This window comes from Herpailurus yagouaroundi, unplaced genomic scaffold (genome assembly GCF_014898765.1).
Source record: "Herpailurus yagouaroundi ecotype Mexico unplaced genomic scaffold, PumYag 557, whole genome shotgun sequence".
Taxonomy (NCBI): Eukaryota; Metazoa; Chordata; class Mammalia; order Carnivora; family Felidae; genus Herpailurus; species Herpailurus yagouaroundi.
The window spans coordinates 2,108,634-2,121,339 of record NW_024412774.1 but is presented as its reverse complement, the minus strand read 5'-3'; the positions used below and the strand labels follow the sequence as shown (position 1 = coordinate 2,121,339).

General features: G+C 43.2%; 1 protein-coding gene across 4 annotated transcripts in view; it reads left to right on the top strand.

The window, feature by feature from the left end:
• Positions 1-4,259, top strand: part of LOC121023453 (zinc finger protein 471-like) — a 34,231-nt gene extending 29,972 nt beyond the window's left edge. For all 4 annotated transcript variants that reach the window (XM_040465348.1, XM_040465350.1, XM_040465349.1 and 1 more), the window contains one exon: positions 1,677-4,259. In XM_040465348.1, coding sequence (XP_040321282.1) covers positions 1,677-3,691 — 2,015 coding nt within the window. In that variant the 3' untranslated portion in view covers positions 3,692-4,259. The remainder of the gene's footprint in view (positions 1-1,676) is intronic.
• The last annotated feature ends 8,447 nt before the right edge of the window (positions 4,260-12,706 follow it).

The window sequence follows — 12,706 nt, the reverse complement described above, 5'->3', positions numbered from 1 at the left end:
TCAACGTTTATTTATTTTTGGGACAGAGAGAAACAGAGCATGAACGGAGGAGGGTCAGAGAGAGAGGGAGACACAGAATTGGAAACAGGCTCCAGGCTCTGAGCCATCAGCCCAGAGCCCGACGCGGGGCTCGAACTCACGGACCGCGAGATCGTGACCTGGCTGAAGTCGGACGCTTAACCGACTGCGCCACCCAGGCGCCCCTCTTTTTTTTTTTTTTAAGCTTATTTTTTTTGACAGAGAGAGAGAGAGAGAGAGAGAGAGAGAGAGAGAGAGAGAGAGACTGAGTGCAAGGAAGGGCAGAAAGACGGAGACAGAATTCGAAACAGGCTCCAGGCTCTGAGCTGTCAGCACAGAGCCCAACACACAGTTCAAACTCAGTCAACCACAAAATCATGACCTGAGCTGAAGTCAGATGCTTAACTGACTGAGCCACCCAGGTGTCCCTGGTCTTGTCGTTCTCATCACTTTCTATACTACTCAAGAACAGCTTGTCTTTTATTATGTTCATGTCCCTAATGCTTGACACATAGAAAATTGCTTCAGGGAGCGTTGGATTAGTCAGTCATTTGCTATGGATAAGTTACGAAAGGAAAGCACTTTCTCTTTTGCCCTTTCCTGATATCAACCTTTCCCCTGAAGTTTTCTCTTAGTATCATCTCTTTGATACAAATTTCTTCTTCGTATATTTATTGAGAACTTCTATATGCCTGAGTTTCTGTGACAGATGTTAAGCGGCTTAGTAGCAGTATTTAAAGCCTATGTATTCCTTCCCTGAAGCTTATATTCTAGCTTGCAAAGCAAGAAACTTATTTTAAGTGGCAGTAAAAAGAATTAATAATAGTAATACCCAGGGGCGCCTGGGTGGCTGAGTCAGTTAAGCATCTGACTTCAGCCTAAGTCATGATCTCACGATTTGTGAGTTCAAACCCCACATTGGGCTCTGTCCTGACAGTTCAGAGCCTGGAGCCTGCTTTGGTTTCGGTGTCTCCCTCTCTCTCTGCCCCTCCTTGCATTGGGCTCTGCACTGGGCATGAAACCTACTTTAAAAAAAAAAAGACTTAACCCCATTAAGATGTGGCCTGAGAAGTGAGAATGAGTAGATGAATGGAAAAATGCCTTAATATGGAGTCTCAAGTTCAGGGCTCTCTGAGAAATGCAGAGTTCACTATTGAACCATGTAGCAATGGTACACACAAACACTATTTTCTGGTTATGAAAAGATTAGGAATTTCCCTAAACCCCAAGGGAAGTCATGAAGCATGAGGTATTTGTGGTCAGTCGCTGGGAATCTATAGAGATTTTTGATCAGCAGTACTTATGTGATGATACCGGTATTTAAACAAAATTAACCTACGTGTATATGCAAGTCAACTAGAAGTGGGGAAGAATACAGGAATGGTATTTAATTTACAGTAAGTCATGTTAATGCAGAATAAAATATTGTCATTGTAGCCTACTTCTCCAGGACACCATTACCTTCATTTAATTTTCTTAATCACCTTTTCTGTGTTTCCCTGAGCTCTTGAGATCTGCTTGCATATTTTTCAGTTGATGTTCCTGTGCATAGCACATTTTGTGGGGTTCACTGTTTTGGAATCACCTTGTCCTCATTAAATGTTTCCTTTGTTATATCCCATGAATAAGGAAACACTTGCTTATTTGGTATCTTTCAGATTTGGAATCTATGTATGAGACACACGAATTATCTCTGAAGCACTTCGTGTATAATGATGTGTTAATGGAGAGAATTACAGGCTATGGACTGGAGCATTCCACTTTCAGCGAAAACCGGAAATGTGAAGATCTTTTTGAGAGGCAGTTGGTAAGTCAAGAGACATTTATCAGGCAAGAAGTAATCACTCATAACAAAATCCTCACTGAGGAAATAGATCACAAATGTAACAAATCCAACAAATTTGTCCATCTAGACAATGTAGAGGAAAATGTTTATAACCATAAATCAGATAAAAAAAGCTTTTCTCAAAGTTCCATGGTAGTAAAACCCAAGAAAGCATATTCAGGAAAGAAACTTTTTAAATGTAATGAATGTGAGAAAACCTTTACCCACAGCTCCTCCCTTACCGTTCATCAGAGAATTCATACTGGTGAAAAACCATATGAATGTAAAGAATGTGGGAAAGCCTTCAACCAGAGTCAGCACCTTGTTCAACATCATAGGATACATACTGGAGAGAAACTCTTTGAATGTAAAGAGTGTAGGAAAGCCTTCAGCCAAAACGTGCACCTTATTCAGCATCAAAGAATTCACACGGGAGAAAAACCGTATAAATGTACGGAATGTAGAAAAGCCTTCAGCCAACCTGCACACCTTGCTCAACACCAGAGAATTCATACTGGGGAGAAGCCATATGAATGTAAGGAATGTGGGAAAGCCTTTAGTGATGGCTCATCCTTTGCCCGGCATCAGAGATGTCACACCGGCAAAAGACCTTATGAATGTATTGAATGTGAGAAGGCCTTCCGGCAGAACACGTCCCTTATTCGTCACTGGAGGTACTACCACACTGGGGAGAAGCCTTTTGATTGCATTGATTGTGGGAAGGCTTTCAGTGATCACATAGGCCTTATTCAGCATAGGAGAATTCATACTGGAGAGAAGCCCTACAAATGTAAAGTGTGTGGAAAAACCTTCAGTTATGGCTCATCCCTTACCGTCCATCAGAGAATTCACACAGGAGAGAAACCTTATGAATGTGTCATCTGTGGGAAAGCCTTCAGCCATCATGCCTCACTCACACAACACCAAAGAGTGCATTCTGGAGAGAAACCTTATAAATGCAAGGAATGTGGGAAAGCTTTTAGACAGAGTATACACCTTGCTAGTCACCTGAGAATTCATACTGGTGAAAAACCTTATGAATGTAAAGAATGTGGAAAAGCTTTCAGCATTAGTTCACAGCTGGCTACTCATCTGAGAATTCATACTGGAGAGAAACCTTATAAATGTAAGGAATGTGGCAAAGCTTTCAACCAGAGGGCACACCTTGCCCAACATCATAAAATTCACACAGGAGAGAAACCTTATGAGTGTAAGGAATGTGGCAAAGCCTTCAGCCAGACTACCCGCCTTATTCAACATCAGAGAGTTCATACTGGAGAGAAACCCTATATATGTAGTGAATGTGGAAAGGCTTTTAGTGACAGCTCATCCCGTTCTCAGCATCGGAGACTCCATACGGGCCAAAGGCCCTATGAATGTGTTGAATGTGAGAAGGCATTTAGAACAAAATCCTCCCTTATTTGTCATCAAAGATGTCATACTGGGGAGAAACCTTATGAATGTAGTGTATGTGGTAAAGCCTTCAGCCATCGCCAATCTCTTACTGTTCATCAGAGAATCCATTCTGGAGAAAAGCCGTATGAATGTCAGGAATGTGGGAAAACCTTCAGCCAGATTGGACACCTTAATCTACACAGAAGAATTCATACTGGAGAGAGGTCTTATGAATGTAAGGAATGTGGGAAGGTCTTCAGACAAAGTGCACACCTTACTCATCATCAGAAAGTTCATGCTGTAGAGTCCTCTCAGCCACGCAGCTCTTCCCCACCCCAGATCTCACCAAGCCCTGTGGATATATCTGCTAGATATTTTTGGAATTCATCCACTTTCAGTTCTCATTGCCCTAGTCCAAAACACAGTCACTTCACGTGGACTATTCCGGTATAAAAACTAGTCTTCCATTCTGTTTTATTCCCTTCAAGTTCATCCTTCACAATATTGCCATGGTGGTCTTTTAAAAATGTAAATGTAATTAAACGACCCTCCTCTTAAAACCCTGGTTATGAAAATGTAAACTATTCGATGCGTATAAAGTGCTTAGCATAGTGCCTGACCCAGAGCAAGTAGTACTTGGTAAATGTTAAGGCGGTGTCATTAAGAGTCTGCTTAAAATTATTTTTAAACAGTGAACTCTGGAAAGCAGTATATCAGTACTAGGAGATTATGATAATTTTGGAACTGAAACTATATCTTAAGGTGGATAATGAGGATTAGCACGTAGTGTTTTTAAAGTTTAATGTCCTAACAGAATAGCATAGTGGATTTCTTGTGCCTCGGAATCTGTATTCTTTGTTGCTGCAGAAATTCAGTGTGATCTGATACATAGAATATGTTTTAGGAAGTGTCTAGAGCTCTGGCTAATACTGAAACAAAAGAATTAGAATTCACTGGTAAGAAGTATGACTGTGTTTAATCAAGGCAAAAAATAAAAATTCCTTAATACTGAAAACTTAAACAGTAGAGACCTTGAATAATCTAGCCTATTTTAAGATACCTGGGTTCACAGATTAATTCCAAACTTTCAAGGAATCACTAATTAAACTGTTGTAGAGTATAGAAAAAATATTTAAAATGCAATACTTTGAAGTGTTTGGAATCCTTCTTTCATGAGGCTAGTTCAATTTTTGAGGCTCCCCCCAAAAAATGAAATGATAGATTAATTTACTTATGGTTCTGTATAGAAAAGAAATTATTTTTTTATTTTTGTAAAGAAAAATTTTAATGTTTATTTTTGAGAGAGAGAGAGAAAGAGCAAGGGAGGAGCAGAGAGTGAGGGAGACCCAGAACCCGAAGCAGGCTCCAGGCTCTGAGCTGTCAGCACAGAGCCCTATGTGGGGCTTGAACTCACAAGCTGTGAGATCATGACCTGAGCCATGAAGCTGGATGCTTCACTGACTGTGCCACCCAGGCACCCCTAGAAAGGAAATTATTAATTTCAACTGAAGGAGACCGGAGGTTCTGAATAAATGGAGATCCATATATGTTTCTAGATGGAAGTTTCAATATTGTGAAGATGTCTACATTCACTCAATTCCAGTCATGATTACTAGGATATTTTTTACATTGACAGTTTTGTTCCGAAAATCATGCACAGTGGTAAATAGGCTAGCATTACAGGAAACTTTTGGAAAAGATCATATACCCATGAATTCAGTTTGTTGCAAAAGTAGTATTGTTTTAAGTTTCTGTTTATTTTTAAGTTATCTCTACACCCAGTGTGGGGGACCCCGAGATCAAGAGTCACATGCTCCTCCAAAGGAGTCAGCCAGGTGCCCTGCAAAAGCAATATTTTTGATACATCGCTGGGGGAGATGGATAATTATAGATGGTGTTTGGCAGTTAGTTATCCAACTGGAAGTAAAGTCAAATTCACATTTTACTCCTTACAGAGAAGTTCACTGAATATGGATTAAAGATGTAATAAGAAACACAATATTAAGATTTTAGAAGGGACTATAGAGTATTCGTAACCCTTTGAGTTCAGGGAGACTTGGTAAGGTGGATACAGAGTCCAGAAGTCATGAAAAGAGGGTGACAGAAAGGAGCACATAAAAGACTTAGAGCTTTTCCATGGTACAAGACACTATGCTAAGTTAAAAGGAACATGACGGGTTGGGAGATCTTTAAACATATACATATTATGAAGGCCATAGCCCTTCTAAAAAGAGCTGTTGAGAAGCAGCAAGGATAAGAAACAGTCTGACAAAGCACATCAACAAGCGACTCACAGATGGTGAAAATGAAATCGTCAAATAAAATCATGGAAGTTCCTAACTGCAACAATGATCACATAAATTGAAATTTCAAAAAGCCCTTGACACCAACATAAACCAGCCCCGATTTTATGGATAATATCCAGTACTGTTGCAGATGTGAAGAATATATTTTTATATATTGGGAAAATAAATTGATTAAAAGCTATCTTCAGAGCTGATTTGTTACCCGTCAGCATTTTAAATGTTGACTAATCCCTGCTGCATTTCTAAATCTAGGAATTCATTTTCTTGAAAAGCACAAGTGCAGAAATACAGATGCATATGCACATTAATTATAGAATTGCAAGAAATTTGGAGCAGCTTAAATGTCCAGCACTAGTAAACTAGTTACCTAATCAGTTAATTTATAGAAAATTCAGTAGGTTATATAGTTACTGAAAAGAATGGGGTAGATTTTCATACAGAAAGACCTCTTATAATTTACTAATTGAGGGTGTGATTTTCATAACTATAATATAATTGCATGGTTACAAATACCTAAAATTTATAAAGTTAAAATCATGAAAAAAACATACATATCAGATACTTTTGTCTGCAATACAAATTGAAGCCGCACCCACAGAAATACATGTAGACTTTTCCTCTGATGTCATTAAATGAGGTTTCGTTTGTGTTGCCATTTGTACCTAGTTTTGTTTTTTTTTTTTTAATTTTTTTTCAACGTTTATTTATTTTTGGGACAGAGAGAGACAGAGCATGAACGGGGGAGGGGCAGAGAGAGAGGGAGACACAGAATCGGAAACAGGCTCCAGGCTCTGAGCCATCAGCCCAGAGCCTGACCCGGGGCTCGAACACACAGACCGCGAGATCGTGACCTGGCTGAAGTCGGACGCTTAACCGACTGCGCCACCCAGGCGCCCCTGTACCTAGTTTTTAATCCAATCAGAAACTCGCTTTGGGACCCAGGACACAGTGGAAAATGAGTCATCCTTTGGCCGCAACTTGTGTTCCTGCCTCTCTGATGACTAGAGCAGGACGTGCTTCATGTTCTTTTCACATTGTTTGCCACTAGTAATCTTGCTTTCACTTTAAAATTGTATCCAGTTCTTTTGCTGTCAACCAGAGAAACCTAACCAATACAGAAGTTGGTGTCCTTGAGTGGGTTTCAGGCAAAACATCCTCAGCAAATGTGGGTTATTATGAAAGTTTGGTTATCAGATGAAATGGAGCGAAGGATTAGAAGGCCCCTATTCGTATTTTGTGCTATGCAAGAAGCATGCCTTGACAGCAACAGTAAGACAGCTCGTCAGCTGTGTCTAGATTATTTTTAGACCAATCAAAAGGACAAAAAGTGCCAGTTGAAGGGGTTTGGATGAGGTTCATGCATAATGGGATTGGAGAAGATAAAGCAAAAGAAATAATGACTTAAAATTTTTGCTTTAAGGCATGGACTAGAACACCAGCCATTTTGCAATAGACTTGAAAGCCTTCCTTGTAGCACTCTGGCTGTGATTGCTAAATATCAAAGAGTGAGCTGTAACGCCAAGTGAATTCACAATTTTGTCAGATTTCCTAAGGAAAATGTTTGGCATTCATGAGGGACAGTGGTATACTGGTTATTAGAATGATGATTTGTGGGAGAATTTGGGGATTTTAAAACTCTTAAGCCCCTAAGAAACCTTAAGGAACCATACCAACTCATTACCCTTTGCCTGAGATCACTGTGGATGAAGCCTGACCTGTTTTCCTTTTAGCTCACCAACACTGTGGCTTCATTGATTTTAAAAAGAAACAAACAAACAAAAAAATCTGATTCTAAAGTGGCCTAGAGATATATAGAAGAAAAGAGGTTAGAGAAGGGTTGAAAGACTCCCGAAAGTATCAATGTTTATTATCAGAATCTACAAGATGTTTGCAAAAATGGGTTTTCATAGTACTTGACCTCAGACGTTGGAACAAAATTTTGAACTGGGTTGTATTTATGGGTAGGTACGTCGGGTATTGTATATTTGATGTCCTAATTTGTGCAGTTTAGTGTTTTTCTCTTAATTTTCTGTGTACGTAAATGCAAATCTATTAAATCCTGACCAAAACTAAATGATATTTAAAGCCAAGAAATGATCTTGCCTGATAGACAGGAAGGAACTGGAAAATTTGGGATGCTGAATTTGCTTTCTCATGTCTGAGTTTCTCACTTACCTTGTCGTTAGGCTCCCTGAGACAGGGCCAAAATGCCTTTGCTTGAATCTGTGCCAGGAGGAAAGCATCACTATTTCTTTACTCACTGTCCTTAAGATGTCTGGCATCCTGGGAAGGGGGGATGCTCTTAGAAAGGGATTTCTTTTTTTTTTTTTTAATGTTTGTTTATTTTTGAGGGGGATGGTCAGAGAGAGAGAGGGAGACACAGAATCTGAAGCAAGTTCCAGGCTCTAATTTGTCAGCACAGAGCCTGACACGGGGCTTGAACCCACGAACTGCGAGATCATGACCTGAGCTGAAGTCTGATGCTTAACCGACTGAGCCACCCAGGTATCCTGAGGGATTTCTCATCTCTAGCAAGTGGAGCAGCCCAGGGATCCTGAGCCCCAGCAGCAACTCACCAGAGGCAAAGTGGTTGATTCAGTGGTGTGCTTGGACAGGCTCACTCTGGCTTGCAAGAGTTAATTGTTATATGTTTAGACATTTTGTGAACTGGTTGTTAAAAGGTGTATATGTTTGTGTGTTTATATGTGTGGGTGTGTAGAAATATATACATATAAATACACGTTTGTATTAGGTAATATATAACATGTATATATTGTATATGTATGTTTATGGGTTATAGTATAAATTTATAGTATAATGGACAGATTATAATAAAAACACAATAGTTTGCAAATAGTTTTGAGCATTTATTTACATATTTTATTTATGACTCACATTTGTAGGGGGGACACACCATATAATAGTTGCTGCTGCTGTGCCTCTCTCTCCAACTCTGCATTCAGTGACAACATGCTGGTAACTTTAACTCAAGTATGATGGGAGTACTTAATAGCATACACTATAAATCAAGGCTTGTCAACTTTTTTTTTTTCAACGTTTATTTATTTTTTTTTTGGGACAGAGAGAGACAGAGCATGTACGGGGGAGGGGCAGAGAGAGAGGGAGACACAGAATCGGAAACAGGCTCCAGGCTCTGAGCCATCAGCCCAGAGCACGATGCGGGGCTCGAACTCACGGACCGCGAGATCGTGACCTGGCTGAAGTCAGATGCTTAACCGACTGCGCCACCCAGGCGCCCCAAGGCTTGTCAACTTTAAAAGGTAATAGAAAATGTTAGTCACTCAGGTTAAACATAAAAATGTTTTGGGGTGCCTCGGTGGCTCGGTTGAGTGTCTGACTCTTGATTTCGGCTCAGGTCATGATCCAAGGGTCACAGGATCAAGCCCTGAGTCTGGCTCTGTGCTGAGCATGGAGTCTGCTTAAGATTCTCTCTCTCTCTCTCTCTCTCTCTCTCTCTCTCTCTCTCTCTCAGATTTCTGGGTTCTAGTGTTAGGGAGGTTTGTTTTAGCACCAAGTAGAGGAATCCTTCTGTTAGGGGAGGTAATAATGGTATCATTAAACCAGAAGCTGAATGCCACCTGGTCACTTAAAGCTTCTGCTGCCATTAGGAGAGACTAAAAAAAAAAAAAAAAAAAAAAGGCAAGAAAGAAAGGAAAAATATAATGGTTTTATAAAGTTAAAAAGGGATGGGGTGCCTGGGTGGCTCTGTCAGTTAAGCATCTGACTCTTGCTTTCAGCTGAGGTCATGATCTCAAGTTTTGTGAGTTTGAGCCCCGCTTAGGGCTCTCTGCTGACAGAATCCTGCTTGGGATTCTCCCAGTCTCTCTCTCTCTCCCCCCCCCCCATCACTTTCCCTCCCCTGCTCTCCCTCTCTCTCTCTCAAATAAACTTTTTATTAAAAAGGGGGAAGGTCAGGGGCGCCTGGGTGGCGCAGTCGGTTAAGCGTCTGACTTCAGCCAGGTCACGATCTTGCGGTCCGTGAGTTCGAGCCCCGCGTCGGGCTCTGGGCTGATGGCTCGGAGCCTGGAGCCTGTTTCCGATTCTGTGTCTCCCTCTCTCTCTGCCCCTCCCCTGTTCATGCTCTGTCTCTCTCTGTCCCAAAAATAAATAAACGTTGAAAAAAAATTTAAATAAAAAAAGGGGGAAGGTTTTACAGTAATTGGAAAGACATTATGGTTAGGGCATTTCCTTGTACTATCTGGCACGTCTGGGTATAATGTCCCATGTTCAGAATTGTTAGTTTCTCAATTCTGACTTATGCTTGTGTAAAGGTCTTAATCCTGGAGGAAGTCTTCCAATCAGGAATAATAATGGGTGCAGTGAAGGTCAAATGCTCTCTGTTCCATATGTCCCATGCCACTGTAGGGATAAAAAAGCCACAGTAGCTGATCCTGACAGACAAGAATAGAGTTGATGCTGAATAATGGGGCTTGGGAGGGTTATGGACAGTCCACACCCTTGAGTTGTCATGCACAATGGTAAATGGTAAACAGAAACCAAAGACACCTGTAATACCACCCAGGCCATTGATTGTTTGGGTCACACTATCCCCAGACCCAGGCAAAGAACCCTGACTGAGATGTAGGTCAAGCTTAGGAGAAACATGCAGTACATAAAGAAGTCCTAGACACCAATAATTACCCCAAGGCCAGTTCCAGAAAGAAGGACAGGTTATATTCTCTACCCATGGTTTTCTATTTGCTGGTTCATAATTAAGCTCCCTCCCCAGCCAGTGCCATTTTATCAATTCAAAGAAAGTGTTTTAATTAAAGTGGTTTAGGAGCCTGGGTGGCTCAGTTAAGTGCCTGACTTCCGCTCAGATCATGATCTTGCGGTCTGTGAGTTCAAGCCCTGCATCAGGCTCTGTGCTGACAGCTCGGAGCCTGGAGCCTGCTTTGGATTCTGTGTCTCCTTCTCTCTCTGCTATCCCCCTGCTCATGTTCTCTGTCTCTCAAAAATAAATAAACGTTAAAAAAAATTAAAGTGGTTTAAACTCAGTTCCATTATGTCAATGAGGGCTTTACAACTTTATTTTTAATGAGGAAACATTTACACACAGATGTTATGTGTAAAATTTCATGAGTCTTTAAAAGCTGGTACAGTAAAACATACTTTAGGCCTAGAATTCTAATTTTGCTAAATTCATACAATTGTGTAACTGATGTGGTTTGAAGTGTTGGGGTTGGGAGCCAACGGCTCAGAAAGAATTCTTGAGGGACGCCTGGGTGGCTTAGTCAGTCAAGTGTCTGACTTTGGCTCAGGTCATGATCTCACAGTTCGTGAGTTTGAGCCCCGCGTTGGGATCTGTGCTGACAGCTAACAGCCTGGAGCTTGTCTTGGGATTCTGTGTTTCCCTCTCTCTCTGCCCCTACCCTGCTCATGCTTCTCTCTCTCTCTCTCTCTCACATTCACATTGTATTTGAACCTCAACATCAACAAAAAAACCCACAAAAGAATTCTTGAGACATCTTTGGTCCAAAAAGGTGCTTTTTATTAAGGTGCAGGGACAGGACCCACGGGAAGAAAGAGCTGCACTGGGGTTGTGACGTATGCCTGATTATATACCTTCAGGTTGGGAGAGGGTTAGGGATAGCGTAAGTCTCTAAGGAATTTTGGAAGCAAGGTTTCTAGGATCATGAGGGGGCTAGCTGCTGTTAGGAAAAGGTCATTTACTACTGTTTAGTAAAACCTCAGTCATGAGACTCTTCAGATGTATATCAGGGGGCCATAAGCTTGGAGGATGATTGCCAACATATATCTTGGGGGGGGGGGGGAATAAAGGAAGTTTCAAAAGGAATTTTTATATGTTAAAGTAGACTCACAGGATCCTGGAGGGGTGGGATAACCCTAAGCTAAGATTGCCCTTTGCCCCTAGCAAAGTGTCATCATCAAGGCAGCTGAGCTCTTAGAGGAAGGTCAGTCCACCTGTTTCAAGGACTTGCCAATGGGCTGTAGACAGTAAGGACATTTAATTTTTTCTTTTGCCTTTTGTTTCCCATATCATAACTACTACCACCAAGATACGGGAGACCCACAAGTTCCCTGTGCCTTTTGTAGCGAGTCTCCTCCTTCTCCTGCCCCCAGCACCCACTGCTCTCTTTTCTGTCTTAAGTGACATTACAAAATGTCACATAAATGTAATCGCATGCAGCCTCGATTCTGCGATGGTGGGTGTAGTAACGGCATTATGCCCGCACTGTTGTTAAGTGAGGTTATTCACCAAGCAGAACAAGGCGCTCAGCTCCAGGGATCCAGAAAGCTCCGGACTGGCCCTAAACAGTAAATGAATAAAAACATCAGTTAATTCAGATAATCATGAAGGTCACCAGGTGGGTGGCGTCTGTGACTGCGAGTCTGGGCAGCCCTCTGAGAGAGTGACAGAAGGGAACCAGCCCAGACGAGAGTTTGGGGGAAGACCATTCAGGTGCAGGACCCACCAATGCAGGCACGTAGCACCTGGAGGACGGGGTGGGGGCCGGGCCGACCCGAGTGTCCAGGGACAAGGGGACCCATCTGAGGTCGAAGGTGCGAAGTGAATCGGACGCGAGGGCACACGGCACTCACACGCCCCCACCAGGATCACACTCTGGACACCGGCAAAGCCCAGCGCTGCCCTTGGCCGCATCTCGTCCGCGGGGACACCGTCGAGACGCCCACCCGCGGACCGCGCCACCTGCCCCGCCCTAGCGTCACCCTGCGACCCCGCCCCTCGCCTCCAGCCCCGCCCCCGCTCGGGAACTGCGCCTGCGCGCTCCGAACCCGGCGCTATCTCCCAGAAGCCCGTCGGGCGCTATCAGTCCCCCGGGAGGCCTGCACTTCCGGCCAGGCCCGGGTCGGGCATCCATAACCACCGGGGGGCCGCAATCCGGAAAAGCCGGAAGCGGCCGGCCCGGAGAAGGGATGACGGACGCTGTGTAGGCCCAGGGAGGGCCGTAGTCTTGCAGCCTGCGCTCCACTCAGTCCCGCCGCGGCGCTGGCCGGGACTACACTTCCCAGGACGCTTTGCGGTGGCCGCACACGCCCACTTCCGGCAGCGGCCCGCGGCCCGGGTTGGTGCGGTCCGGCGGTGTCGGGGTCTCGGCGGCCGGGGTGGGCGCGGGGCGGGGCGGGGCCGGCTGGACGCCGGGCGTGCCCGGGGCGG